Raw genomic sequence first — 15,194 nt, 5'->3', positions numbered from 1 at the left:
GTGTTGGAAGCACCTGTGAGAAGCGGTAATGGGGGGACCTAATACAGGTAAGGGAATCAGGAGCACTCTCCTGGAGGAAGTGACGGTGACACCAGGTTCTGAGGAAAACTTCCAGGTGTGGAAGGAGTGAAGGTGTTGAGTTGGGGCTAGTCAATGGCTGGCATGGGTCAGGTCAAGGTGGAACAGTGCTGGGCTCCCCTTATAGCCACCAGGGAGGCCAGTTAGGGAGCCTGGCTCACACCCAGTGCTTAATCTCTTAGTATAGGGGGTTGGTGACAGTGATGGGGTTGACTGATGGCTCATTTCCGATGATAAAAACCATTTAAAGAAGAAGGAAGAATAGCCAGGCATGGCGGCTCACACCTGTAATCCCAGCTTAAAATGAGGAAGAAGAGGAGGAGGAGGAGGAGTATTCAGATCATCCATGTCTACATTGGAAACAAACATGGACCCTCATTCAGTCCAGTTCTACAAGCTCACACTGAAAGTTGCCACATGCCAGGTCATGATGGGCACAGGCAGGAGCGGTGTGACATGTAGCTCTGGCCTTGAGGAGCTTTTGAGGTCTTCAGGGAGTCATGTGATGAACCCAGCCTAATTCCCTCTTAAGATTGGGAGCCATCTGGTCACAAAGTCATGAAAAGTTAATTTCTTTTTTTTACTATAAATTACTGTGATTTCTAAACTTGCTTGGAATGCCTGCCGATGCCTTGAACTCACCCATGCCTGGCTTTCCCTGACCAGATAACAACCCTCTCTGAAACTCCAGTGGCGCCTCATAAATTCTGGTGTTGGGATCTAAATTTACTCCCTAACTTGAAATGTTGAACCATTTAGACCATTAACCTCCTACCTGCCTTTGTATTATGCTTGTCAAAATCCTGTTATCTGTAAGTTCTCAAGACACTCCCATTTTGCAACTTTTTGTGCTATAAAACCATGCTCCTAGAGAACTTGGGTACTGTCCTCTAACTCAAGGATTTTGGGAGAGACAGTCCTGGCTGGAATTACAAGCTTGCTTTAATTTGATTTAAAATTGGAGTCGGTGGTCTTTTCTTTGTGTTGTGGCTTAACAGCATGGGGAGCCGACCATCTGCTGGGTCTGTAGTGACCACTCCAACAGGGGGACAAGGAGGTAGGCCTTAGTCCTGTGACTGGGAAAAGGGTCCTGTCATCCAATAGGTCAGAAAAACACTGAATTATGGGCTGGGGCTGTAGCTCATTGGTAGAGCACCCACCTCGCACATGTGAGGAACTGGGTTCTAAGCATCACGTAAAAATAAATAAAGATTTTTAAAAAAAAGACTGAATTAAATCAAACTAGACTTGACTGGAAGACTTCTCAGAGCCTTTGGGATGAAGGACACCATGAATCCCAAGAAAGAGTAGATATTCAGTATTTCCAAAATTGAATGGGCTGCCAAGCTCTTTCTTTGAAATTTTCTTCTAAATCTGCTTTAGATTTCCTGACCCAACCATTTCTCTGTGTTATTTAAAACCCTTAAACATCCTTTTTAAAAGGCTGTGTAACACGTATAATTCATAACCTATTTTCTTATCTGCTCCCTCCCCTTTCTGGGGATGTAAGTGTCCAGTTTTTCTCCCTTCAGTTGTTTTTCTATAATTTAAAACAGGGCTTAAGCATTAAAGGGAGCAAATTCTGAAGGTGTTTCTGAGCAGGTCTTGCTGCTGCTGCTGCTTGGCCGGGCTCCCAGATCTCCCAAGCCAGACAACAGCCAGAGCCTCCCCATAGGGGCACCTGGCGAGGTCGCCATGGCAACCACAGGAGGGAGGAAGGGAAGATGCTCGAGGGATGGGGACTAGACAAGGAAGCCCAGGCCTTGAGGTTGACCAGACTAGACTGTTGGGAGACCTTTGGGGGATGATGGCCTTTACTGTCTTCATGTCTCTGGGGAGCACCAGGCTACCAAGGGTCAGAATCAGAAGGATTCTTCTTCCCAGGAGCCAGCTGGATCAAAGCTCAGGCTGAGAAGTAGCTTAGCTTCAGGCTGATCAGCCTTCATTCCTGCCTTGGTGTGAGCCCACATCTCCAAAGCTTCTTTAATTCTTTTTTATTGGATGGAAATTTTTTCTTCTAGAAATTTCTCAATTTGGTTTGAATTGTAGGTTCCTCCAGGAAGTTGTAACAAGGATCTCTTTATATATTGGATTCCTCAGAGGAAGAAGTTTCTAGGTGAGAACACAGCAGGCCCTGGCCTTGCACTCCCAGCAATGCAGCTTGTAGAGGGACTGTGGTGCAAGGACCCCTGTTCCCAGAGGCCCCTATCTGATGGTGGAGCCCTCACCTTGACTCTCAGACAGCCGCCCAATTCTGTAGAGCATCTCCTCTCCACGGAAATTGTCTGTGTGCCCAGGGCCATTGTGAGATTCATTCTTCAATTTACAAAACGGGGGTGCTGGGGGTGTGGCTCCGTGATAGAGCACTTGCCTAGCATGCACAAAACCCTGGGTTCAACCCCCAGTACTGCAAACAAACAAAACTACATAAAAACCAGGCAACTTATATATGCCAAACTGCACACAGTGGCCAGGTGGATGGGCAGGAGGATTGAGGAGGTGATAAAGGCTGCCTTTGGGTTTTTATTTCATAACCCTTGTATCATTGGAAACTTCCAATGAACTTTATCCCTGTATTACTTTTATAATTCATAATTTAATTAAAAATAGGAATTTATGAGGGAGGAAAAATTATTCCCTTTAATCCATTAGCTGAAACAATCAATGTGAATATCTGAGCGTTTGTCTTCCAGGCTTTTAAGGAGGGATTTGTTTTGAATATAGAGCAGCAGCCACTTTATAACGAAAGGGCTCAGCTAAGTGCTCTTTGCACAGCAGCCGGACTTTGCTTTTAAGTCACAGACCTCTTCCGTTTTCCTGGGGCCCACCCTCTGCAGATGCACCAGCCTCGCCAGACCAAACAGTCTGGAACCCAAGGTGGGGATGCAGCAGGCGTGGTCAAAGGGGCTGGAGGCCCTTGGAAGCTACTCTTGGAGCTTGGCCTGACTGAGCCAGAATCCTGAAAAGCTCCCGCCCTGTGCATTGTCCCAGGGAGTGTCCCAGGGGTCACATCTTCCTGACCTTTGCTTTGGATTCAATTCTGGCTCTGGGTCCTCACCTGAGAACTGGACTTCGGTCAGGCCCTGATTGCCAGTCTCCTCTGAGTCCCACTCAATTGTCTTTCTTTGCTGTAATCCTAACTGTGCCCTCTTGGGACCCCAGCTGCAGGCAGGGCTGCTTGGTCTAGTGGGGACACCGGGCTCTTCAGATCCTCTTCCTTCCTCTATGGAAGTGGAAGCCCCTTTCCCTGTTGCTGAGCCATTCTGCGGACCTGTGGCTGTGCCAAGATGTCCATTTAAGGGGCAATTGAATGCTGGGAAGTGTGTTCTGGGACTGAACCTGGATCTGAGAAAAAGCCAATGTGATTTGTTTTCACCACTAAAACCAGATCCCACGGTCCTCCCACACTCATCCATCTGTTGGGGGCTTTGGGAGGCCTAGCTCCCTCCAGGTGGTTGGCAAGTCAAGAACTTCTAGGGTCCCAAGACATTCCCTGGGGAGGGGAACACAGTTCCAGGCTGCCCTCTAGGGGAAACTGAACTCAAGCACAATGAACTCGTGTTTTGATCATGACCTCTGGGAGCTGCTCCTGGGCTGGTTAAACAGGCACCCAAGGCGATTAGCACGTGGCTCCCTGCACAGCGGGTTTAATTATGAGCATGACTTAATGATAATAAAATGTGGGGCAAATAGAGGGGGAAAAAATCTGCCCCCCCCAGTGGCCTCCACAGCTCTTCCAACTGGGTAGGGTCCCCTCTCCCTCCTGGGTGATTTTTCCCCAGGGCTGGGTGTTTTGTTTCTTCCCTAATTTCATTTGCATTACATCATTGATACCAACTCACTGTGGCAAAATTGGAAAATGTAAAAGGCATAAAAAAAAAAAAATCTTCCCCCACTTCATAGCCTCGCCACTTCCTCTCTCTCTCTCTCTAAGCAGCTTACAGTTAGTTATGGCACTTGCCGCCATCTGAACTCATCTTATTGACTTCTTTATTTCCTTGTTGACTGTTTCTCCCCACCACACCCCTAAGTCCTATGAGAGCAGGGACCTCGTCTGTCTGTGCCCAGGCTGTGAGCCCAGGAGAGGGCCTGACCACAGCAGCCGCCCTCCTGCATGGCTGATGGATGAGCGCTCAGGTGAGGCTACCTGTTTCTAGCTCTTCCCTATCCCGAATTCTACACCCCAAATGTAACAAATTGTTTCAGGTCAGGTGTGGCTCAGGGAGGCTCTGGATGCCAGAAGGCACAGAGAAGGTGGATCCCATGAAGATGACCTGAGAGTCACATGCCTACCCTGAGTACTCCTGAGAGGGGCAGAGTGAGGGAGGAGGAAGGGCTCCTGTCAGATCCCTACTGTGGGGGACTGTATCCTCAAAACCCTTTATTTTATTTTATTTTATTTTATTTTGTCCAGGAATCAGAGAGGTTCATTGACTTGCTCAAGATCTTGCAGCTGTTCCTCAGTGGAGTTAGGACAGGAAGTCCAGATGCAATAATAATAAGAGAGCCATCTTTTAGAAAAACCTATCAAATCAGAATCAGGGGTTACATTTTCAGAAGGGTTTCAATTGAAAAGAAGCTCCGAGGCACGTCTCAGGGGATTTCAATGCCCTTTGCCTTTGGATGTTCTTCTGTCAAAAGCCTTCGTCTGTGTGTTAAGGAAATGGATTTCATAAGAGTGAATTCACCAGGGAGGTCTGGCAACCTGGTTAACTGAGGCAAAGGTCACGGGAGTTTATAAAGGGTGACCCCTCCTTGAGACTTCTGCTGTCTGACTGGTTTCATATGAATTGGCCTTTATCCATCAGAATGTAAAACTCTATGTTTGTTAAACATCTTTTAGAAAATTGTGAAACCATTGTGGGGAGGGTAGGAGATGGTAGTAGTTCTTCACTGACACAGGTTTACCACCTCCTTTAAACTAGATTCCACGTGTCCTTGCAAATTAAAAATGTACCACCCTGCCTCTCTTATTCCTTGTTCTTTCAAAGCTACAAATTGTCTCAGAGCAGCTTTTGCAATGATCCTTGCAGTCTGCACCCTCCCCACAGCAAGTTTACAAGTGGGATCCCACAAAGAGACTCCCGGGTTCTAGTTTAAATTCTGCAGGTCTTTCAGTGCCCCCACCTGGGCTCTTCCCAGGACAACCCTGGTGCTATCCTGTCTGCTCACCTACAGCTGCGGTCACCAGCACTCCCCAGCCAGGACTCTGCTGGGAACTCAACACAATAGTCCAAACCATCATTTTATGATTTTGGTGCCCGTGACCACTGAGCTAGGCCCCCAGCCCAATTTTAATGAAAAGTCTAAGGGCTCCCATTTCTGGATTCCTATTCATGTTCTGGGAAGTTCGCTTCTTAAAGTTTCTTCAAGCTTAGTCCTAGCCTGATTTTGGCACTGAGTGTTCCTCTCACATCAAGGGCAACGTCCCAGCTACCCAAGGAGCCTCTCCAAAGAGTCCAGTGTAGCAGCAGGCTGTTCCTGCTTTGCTCAGAGGTATCTCCCCCGGGCAGGTGCAGGGAAGCCTGCGCACTGAAGGTTCATTCTTTGGAGGAGGCGAGGTCCTCAGGGGTAAAAAAATCCACTTCCCTAGAGTTTTCTCTCTGCTAGCAGAAGGAGGGATTCAGTGATGCAAACATTAAGAAAACCCTGGGCTGGGGACTGGCTGGGCATGTGACTGGAGAGGAGACAGAAGAGTTACCCCCACTACATACAGCTAGAGAATGGGAGACAGGCAGACCACAGAGGAGTGGAATCCATAGCAGGTAGCAGATTTTCATTTTCACCAATGGTTTCTCATTCTCAATGCTAATCATCTGGGGAAACTCTTGGTGCCACTCTCAGAAGCTCAGTTTTGCTTTAACAGATTCCAAAGTAACATTTATTGAACATGTACAATGTATCACTTCCTTTCCCAGGTCTTTTGAGCTTCATGAGAACCTAAAAATAGGGATTAGTGTCCTCATTTTACAGATGAGAAACCAAAGCCTTATAACTGTTGGAGTTGGACAACAAAAATTGATTTCTTGCCAGGCACAGGGGTGCATACCTGTAACCCCAGAGGTTTAGGAGGCTGAGACAGGAGGATCAAGAGTTCAAAGCCAGCCTCAGCAAAAGCAAGGTGCTAAGCAACTCAGTGAGACCCTGTCTTTAAAGAAAATACAAATTAGGGCTGGGGATGTAGCTCAGTGATTGAGTGCCCCTGAGTTCAATCCCCGATACTTCCCCCACTCCCTCCCAACAAAACAAAGTTTCCCAGCTTCAAGTCCTGTCCACACAGAACTCACCTCTCATTCCTGCCCCTTAGCTGCCTTTATCATAGCTGATTAATTTTTTTTGTAGTTATAGATGGACTGAATGCCTTTATTTGTTTTATTTTTATGTGGTGCTGACGATCGAACCCAGTGCCTCACGCATGCTAGGCAAGCGCTCTACCACTGAGCTACAGCCCCAGCCCTACCATTGCCTTTGTTGATGTACTTATGAGCATTAACTCACATAACCCTACCAACATCATCAGGCCATAATTATGACATAATCACAGCAGCCACTTTATTATCCCTTTTATAGAGAAGGAATTGACCATTAGCGAGACCAAGAGAAAACTGTGAAAATCATATCTATGATTCTGGGTCTGATGCTCCCTCCTTCAAAACTGGATACCTACCCAGAATGCCAGGCATGCTTATCTCTCTTCTCCAGCTATTCAGGTGCCTCCAAGCTCCAAGTCCAAGGCAAGGCCTGCTTGCCCCCAAGGAGCAAATACTGTCACTCAGAGCAAGATGCTTTTTGCCTGATGTGAACACAGTCCTGTTTAGCTCTGGGATATGCTTCTGGGCATTAAAAGCTCAGCCCTGAAAGGGATCCTTTAGGCAATGTCTGCTGTTTCTGTGGCTCATCAGCCATCTGGAAAGGTAGATGAAGCTTCAGTGAAAGGCTGAGTTTTCCATCTATTCTTTTGGAGAGAGGCAGAATACTCCTTCCTTCACATATCAGCATTTTTTTTTTGTACCAGGGATTGAACTTAAGGGCACTTACCCACTGAGCCACATCCCCAGACCTTTTAAATTTTTTATTTAGAGACAAGGTCTCACTAGGTTGTGTACAGCCTCTTTCTCTCAGTTGCTGGGGCTGGTTTTGAACCTGCGATCCTCCTGCCTCAGCCTCCCAAACTTCTGGGATTACAGGCATGTGTCACTGTACCTGGCTCATATCAGCATTTTTGGATTAACTTCTTGTGACTCTGGCACAGCCAGGCGAGAAGTGATGACCCTTTGAGAGCAGCTTGTGGCCTGGAGATATTCAGCACCAAGGTCAGCGCCACATGTGCAGCTGAAAGCCAAACAGCTATAAAGCAGAGATTCTTCAACACTGGCTGTGTGTGTGTGTGTGTGTGTGTGTATTTTAGCATCCTGGCTCCACTCTAATTGGATCAGAAGTTCTGGGAATAAGTTCCAGCACTCTTCCCAGTATGTTTTAAATGCCAAAATTAAGCAGGTGATTGTAATATGCAACAAAGATTAGGGAAAACCTCAGTAATGAATCCAAACAGGAAGTGGAGTGTCCCAAATATAGGCAGCACCAGGGGACCATGAGACGATGAGTTTAAAACGCAACTTGAGGGAGAGGTCATTTAGTTCTGCCTGTTCCGTTCTGCCTCCATGACACAATTCCTGGCCCACTCTAAATGGGTGAATGCTGATCTCTCCGACCTGGGGCCATCCTGACCTCTCTTCTTAGGACGTCCAGAAGTTCAGGAAGCAATTAAATATCCCTCTTGGCAAACTGGAGAGCACCACTGGGTCTTCAACCCATAAAACAGTCCCCAAACCATGACTCAGAAAGAAATCCTGAGGTTGTAGACTTAGTAGTCTGGGAATTGGCAGAATGTATCCTGCTTTCAAGATTTTAGAAAAGAAAACCAAGTGTTGTTTGGTTATTTATAATGAGATAAAAATAAGAAATTACTGTATAGTTAAAAAAAACACAGGGTATTGGTTATATTTGAACAGTTAATCAGGGGTTGGGCATCTGCATGATGAAATTCAATGTGGCCACTGCAAAGCCTATTGAATATGAAGATTAATGACATGGGAAGTTGTGCCTGTGTGTAGTGGCATCCCCTTTCTCCACAGAAAAGTCTTAACTGGGCCTCTCCAGAAATCTTCACCATGGAAGATTTTAGGACTGTCAGCAAAAGAGTCTCTGCAAAAGAGTTCATTGTAGATAAACTTCCTATTTTCATGTTGCCCTGTCTTACGTGGCCACTGGCCGGGAAGATACCAGCACTCCCCCTTACTAGTTTTTCACAAACGTATCCAGTATAGTAGTTTGTAGAAATGTGTAAACAAGGCCTCTGGCCTTGAGCTGGCTTCACAGATATGTCTATATTTTAAAGATAAGTTACCAATTGGGCTCCATGGTAACAGCTGGCAGGGGGAGGAAAGAAAGGGGAGAAGAAGCTCTCCCCTTCTCAGGTGTTGTCCTTGAAGGGTTAATTTGCCCAGAACAGTGAAAGAAAAAGCTGCTTTTATGTGAACTTCTGCAGACTGTGAACTTCTGAGCCCCTCCCCTTACATGCTGGGTATAAAACTCTGATGAAACTACCTGAACTCGGGGTTCAGAGGATTGATTGATTACAGCAAAATCTGTGCCCTTTGAACCTGGCTGCAGCCAAATAAAACTGTTTCCTGCTATGTTCTGTGCCTTACCTTGTCTGTCCCTAAAACATGTGCATAACATGAAAAAATCTGGTCACAAGACAGTATACACCATATTATCTCCCAGTTTTACATAAAACATTCATGTGTTTAGACATTTTTTATTTTTTGGTACTGGGGATTGAACCCAGGGGCACGTAACCACTGAGGCACATCCCCAGTCATTGTTTATATTTTATTTAGAGTTATAGTCTCACCCACCAAGTTGCTTAGGGCCTCACTAAGTGAGTGGCTTTGAGCTCACTATCCTCCTGTCTCAGCCTCCCAAACCACTGGGATTATAGGCATGCACTACTGTGCCTGGCTAGACATGTAAAAATGAATAATACACAGAGTAATAACAGCCATCGTGGAATGCTGGGGGAATAGAACATTTTTATTTTCCTGTGTGATCCATATTTTCTACAATAAACACATGTTAATTTTGCTGTTAAAAAATACTTACTTAAAAAAGCTCATATACTGAACTTTGCCATTTTCAGCAGGGAGTTCTAGGCTGAAATATATACAATTTCCTGTCAATGACATTCAAATTATGACAGCAATATACTTCCCTGGGATAAAGAACTTTTTTTCTAGTATTGTATTGCTGGGGAATAAATTCAGGGCTTTGCATATGCTAGGCAAGCCCTCTACCACTGAACTATATCCCCAGTCCTTTTTATTTTGAGACAGTCTTGTTAAGTTGCCTAGACTGGGCCTCGAACTTACAATCCTCCTGCCTCAGCCTCTTGAGTAGCTGGGATTTTGAGTGTGCACCATACACCCAGTCAAGAACTTCTTTAAGGAAAATGCAAGTGTTTACTTAGAATTAAACATCAATTTGGTAGAACGCTGCCTAGCCAATGAATTTTAATTTATGTGAAATTTGTATGAACTGATTAATGGGTTGGATCCCAGAGCAAGACCAGAATAAAGTCACTAAGAAGTCTTGGAAGAGAAAGCATTTCTTGTTAGTCTCCATTGCTTTCTTAAAAGGACATGAACTTGGACGAGGTGCTTACCTGCCTAGGGTCTACAATACCTACAAGCCTACATCACATCCCAGGTGGGAAGCAGAAAGCAGACTGTGAGAAAGAAAATTAATCAAACCTTTGATCCAAGACAGGCTGGGAGAGCCCTTTTTAGATTCTCTTCATGGGTCACCTTCAGTAGAAAAGGGGCAAGAAGTCAGAAAGCTGCTACAGTGTCCACTTAAATAGAAACCCCCAGTTCTGCTTGTCTTAGTGGAGCCATAGCCCAGACGTCATCATTGCCAACTGGGTGCCACCAGAAATGATTGACTATGATATGATGAGAAACGCTCACAGGTCCATTAATGGTTCGGTGCTCCAATTTCCTACCAGCGTGGAATTTCTGAAGTGCTCTTGGCTAAACAGAACAGTCTCTATCTATCCATTAAGAAATATGCTTTCAATACTGATGTTTTCAAAGTGGCTACTTCGCTTTTTAAAGATGTAATTGAAATGATTGTAAAATGCAGTCTCTGCAGAGTGAAAGATCAAGAGTCCTCCCCACCTAGGACCTGCAGTCTGCTTGTTCTTTTCATCAGGCAACTGCTCATGACACTTTCTTGAATATCTTTCCCCATATTTGACACCCTAAAACAAACTGCTTATTAAAATGGGAGAAGTATTTGAACCAATATTTCACCAAAAAGATAATGCAGATGACAAACACACTCGTGGAAAGATGATCAACATCCTTCATCATTAGGGAAATGCAGATGCAAACCACACAAGAGGTCACTGCGCATCTAATTCAGTGGCTGAAACTCAGAAGACTTACACCAAATGTTGGTTGGGCTATGAACTGGGACTCGCGTAGACTCAATTGCAAAATCAAATACTTAGGAGAATACTTGGCATTTTCTTACAAAGTTAAAAACACATTTGCCAAATGATCCAGTTATTCTTGTAGACATTTACCAAAGAGAAAAGGAAAAGTGTCTATACCTAGACTTGTGCAGGAACATTCAGAGCAGCTTCACTTGTCATGGCTCCCAAATGGAATCAACCCAAGAGGGCAACAGCAGAGAAGCAGATGAGAAAATTGTATCCCATTCACACGATGGGACGCCATTCAGCAGTAAAACAGAATGGAGTCTTGGGATACAAACAACATGCTTGAATATCAAAATAGTAAAGATAAGTGAAAGAAGCCAGATTCCCTCACCTTGGAAAAGTACATATTCTATGATTCTACTTGTATACTACACTAGGAGCTGGGTGCAGTGGCCCATGCCTTTCATCCCAGTGGCTTGGGAGGCTAAGATAGGAGGATCTTGAGTTCAAAGTCAGCCTCAGTGACTTAGCAAGGCCCTAAACAACTTAGCAAGTCCCTGTCTCTAAATAAAATATAAAAAAGGCTGGAGATATGGCCCCTGAGTTCAATCCTCAGTATCAAAACAAACAAACAAACAAAAACTCTAGAAAATTCAAACTAATTTATTGTGACAGAAAGCAGAGCCGTGGTTACTTGGGAAGAGTGGGTGGGAAAGGGCTGGAGGGAAGTTTTTTTTTTTAAGTTGTAGTTGGACATAATACCTTTATTTTATTTATTTTTATGTGGTGCTGAGGATTGAACCCAGTGCCTTACACATGCTAGGTGAGCGCGCTACCACTGAGCCACAACCCCAGCCCAAGTTAGGTTATTTAAAGTCTTTTCATTTATAATTAATGTGCCATTAACATCCGTATAGATACATCTTTTTACCTCTATGAGATTCGTAGAGGTGGAGTCACTTGATCAGGGGTTATGTTCATTTACGACTTCGATAGTTGCTACACAATTGTCCTATGTCTCTCACTGGTTCAAGTCTCACCTCTCTGAAATGGAAAGGATAATTTCTATATAGGCTGCCAAGCAGCAACCTGAATTCCACGAAAGGGACCTCGTTGAAGATCACTCTTTCACGAGTTGATAGTGCAGTCTGGTTTGCAATTACTCTTTGCTTCCGAAGTTTTCTTTGGTAATAGGGATATCTTGAAATGGGTGTGGATACTTGGGGGTATTGCAGTGCCCTCTTTACCTGACCCATCACCAGACAAGAAAACGGAAAGTTTAGGTGTGTACCACAGGGAGGGGTAGTTAATGAAGAGGTGAGAACTTGTGACAACATTCAATCCCAGGTTGCTGTGCTTTAGTTCAGGGCAACTGGATCCTTCCATTTATCTCATTCTCCCTTTTCAATATATATTGAGCACATACTATGTTCATTGTGTGGGGGGATATAAAGAGGAACTAGGACAGCCCCTGCTCACAATGCCCTCATGGGGAGACAGGGAGGTGCCTACTGAATGTAACGGGATGAAATGTTCTGATAGAGTTGAGGGAGCACAAAGGAAATCAGGAGGCAGAGGGGAGGGGAGAGCCAGAGAGTCTTCCCAGAGGAAGAGGAATGGGTTGAATATTTGTGGTTCTCCCTTCAATGTTCACATATTGAAATCCTAACCTCCAACATGATAGTATTAGGAGGTGAGGGCTTGGAGAGGCAACTGGGTTAGATGTGTGGGGCTCCATGAATGGAACAGACAAGAAACTTGCTTTCTGTGTCATTTGTCAGGTGAGTATACAAGAGCTGTCTGCAAACCAGGAAGTGTGGGTCCTCACTAGATACTGTATCTGCCAGCACCTTGAACTACCCAGCCTGTGAGAAATGAATTGTTGTTTAGCCCAGTCTAAAATAATTTGTCCTAGCAGTTCAAACTAAAAAGATACGTGGATCTTAGTCAAAATCGAGGTGAAATTCACATAATATACAATTAATCATTTAAAATGTATAATTCTCTGGCACTTAGTATAGTCACGGAGTTGTGCAACTACCACCTCTGTGATTCCCAAACATTTACTACCCAAAAAAGAAAACCCTATGCTCATTAAACAGTTTCTTCTGATATTAAATTTTAAAACAAGCAGGAAGCATTTCACAGGCAGGCTTCGAAAGAAGATCCTTCCAGAAAGAGCAAGTTTACAAGTCTTGGGACATTAAGTCACCTGGAATGGTGAGAATTGTGTATGTCGTGGGGGTGAAGGAGAGATGGACAAGGCAGCATAAAAGACAGGGCAAGCATAGTGGAGACCAGATGTCCCACAGGCAGCATACACTGGTCGAGGGTGTTAAGGAGGAACCAGGACTCATTTGAATCATCTCCATTCCCAGAGGGACACTGCCAACTTTAACATGAATTCAGTTTGAGCCACGATTTCTCAACCTTGGCATTACTGACATTTTGGGCTGGATAATCCTTTACTGCAGGGGCTGTCTTTGTGCACTATAGGATATTTACAGCTTTTCTGGCCTCCACCTACTAAATACTAGTAGCATCTTCTCCACCTCTCCCCATTCTGACAATCCAAGATGTCTCCAGACATTGTCAAATGCCCCTAGGCTCCAGGTGAGACCACTGGAAGAATTCTGACCCAGTACTCCCCAGTTCTAAGGGAGAGATTTAATCATATGGTTCAATCAGAGGCACCCCCTCTGAGCTCTGGGGAGACAGCAGGATATAGGGCAGGACCATCTATAAAGGCACTGGACTCTGAGCTCATGAAGACAAGAGAATTAGTGTTAACACTCTGTAGCATTTAAAAACAATTCCTTCCTCCATTCACTTGACACACTTGATGCCTACTATGTGTGAGGAACTGAGGACGCCATCACTGTTGAGTTAGTGGAGGAATTAATTAGCAGCCTTTTCCTTCTATGCCCACCAAGGAGAGGCCAACATTCTAAAAACACAGTGGGTTCTCCTGTGTGGTGGGGGAGAGGAGGAAGGTGGGAAGATGAGGGAGATGTTGAGCTTCCTGTGAGATGGCAAGTGGTGGGGAGGAGAGGCCACCCGATTGTACTGACTGCCCTTGCCCTCCCAGTGCCCCTGTGGGTGGCAGCACCTTGGGGGAAATGGCTATGGGATGGGAAAAAGATCTCTAGGTCCAAGGGTGGCAGAGAATGGGAGGGTCTGGAGATTTCAAAGGACTGCATGGCTCAGTGAGCGTCTGTGGGATCCAGTGTGAATCTGAGTTCTGCTCCAAATAGTCTGGGACTGTGAAAGACTCTTGGGAGCTTTGCACAACCCAAGAGGCAAAGGGAAGTAGATTCAAGTATGAACAAGGTTGACTTTTTTTTTTTGCAAGCCCAGTAGGGTAGGGGCTCTGAATAAGATTTAAATGACTAAAGAGCTATAGTCATTTAATTCCTATACATGATATAGAGGTGAAGGCAATAGTACCCTGGCTCTCAGGGATTTGACGTCTGATTGAAAACTTCCCCAGCCCTCACTGCCCATCATTCTTTGAGGACATTCTGAGTAATTCTGTACCATCATTATCTTTTGATTTGATCTCCACAACTGCATAAAGGTGCTAGAGTCCATTTTGTAGATAGGAAAACAGAATGGTTTAGCAACTTGCCCATGGCCTAAAAGTATCCAGCACTAGAATATAGGATGCCCAACTCTGTAAGTCTTGTTCTTTCCAGTGCACCAAGCAGCCCTGCTTATAGATGGGAAAATGGTTGGGCCAAGGGCAGCCGACTGCTATCAGAAGGACCTTGTGATTCTGAACAAGCATTTCATCTGTTACAGGGTTTGTGTCCTCATTTGTAAAAGGAGAAAGCTACTTCAGTAGGCAAAGAGGACTTCATGTGTTTTGTATTAAACAAAGTGGTAGGCAGACATTTTTTTGGCTAACTCTTTGACAGCACACTGCCCTAGATATTAGGGAGCCACCCATAACTGGTACAGTGATGACAGGTTATTTAGGAAGTTAGGTTAATTCACTATGTGTGGGGGTGATGTCAGGTGGGAGGTTAGAGAGGCAGGGTATCCACTCACAGTGGCTGCAACATAGGTAATGAAGAATCCATTTACGTAGGATTCATCTTGTGGGACAGGCAGTGGGGGACAGGGAGAGAAATAGGGAGAGAAATAGGACGAGGTTGAAAAACACAAAGTACTACATTCAGAGATAACTTGTCACTTTCAGGGAAATGATTGTTTAAACTACATGTTCCTTGCATTGGATTAAAAGTAACTATATTTATTTGATCCTCCTGCAACCAATTTCCATAAAAGAGTAGATATTAAAAAAAATTTTAAAAGAAATGGACTAGTTAAATGATTGCTTCTTAAAAGCTTTCTCTCTCAAAGGAGGGACACTGAACACTGTAGATCAGGATAATAATAAAGACCATTGTCAGGGGGCAAGAACACCTTCAAGTAATAGCTAGTATTCCTCTAAGCAGGAAGTTAGACTTCTCAGCACCCAGTGTTTTCAGCTTTTAAGTATCTTTGTAAGATTAATAGTACAAGAGTTTTGCAAGCAAAGCAGTCTGCTGAACTGGAAAATCTTAGCTAAGGCGAGCTGACAGAAAGCATCAGGCTTTGCAAAGTGTAT

The 15,194-nt window shown here is 44.7% G+C and overlaps 1 protein-coding gene across 2 annotated transcripts in view; it reads right to left on the bottom strand.

Moving 5' to 3' along the window:
- Nucleotides 1–4,697: 4,697 nt before the first annotated feature.
- Gosr1 (golgi SNAP receptor complex member 1) overlaps nucleotides 4,698–15,194 on the bottom strand; it is a 62,119-nt gene continuing 51,622 nt past the window's right edge. Inside the window, exon 9 of one of the 2 annotated variants that reach the window (XM_046446998.2) lies at nucleotides 4,698–4,726. In XM_046446998.2, the coding sequence (XP_046302954.1) occupies nucleotides 4,713–4,726 (14 nt within the window). In that variant the 3' untranslated portion in view covers nucleotides 4,698–4,712. Of the gene's footprint in view, nucleotides 4,727–12,676; nucleotides 12,905–15,194 lie in introns of those variants that run through there. The other variant, XM_046446997.2, reaches the window with a different exon arrangement.

The sequence above is a fragment of the Marmota monax genome, unplaced genomic scaffold (genome assembly GCF_021218885.2).
Source record: "Marmota monax isolate L192 unplaced genomic scaffold, Marmota_monax_Labrador192_F-V1.1 WCK01_AAM20220418_F8-fsc00138, whole genome shotgun sequence".
Classification (NCBI taxonomy): Eukaryota; Metazoa; Chordata; class Mammalia; order Rodentia; family Sciuridae; genus Marmota; species Marmota monax.
This window is presented reverse-complemented; position numbering and strand designations above follow the sequence as displayed.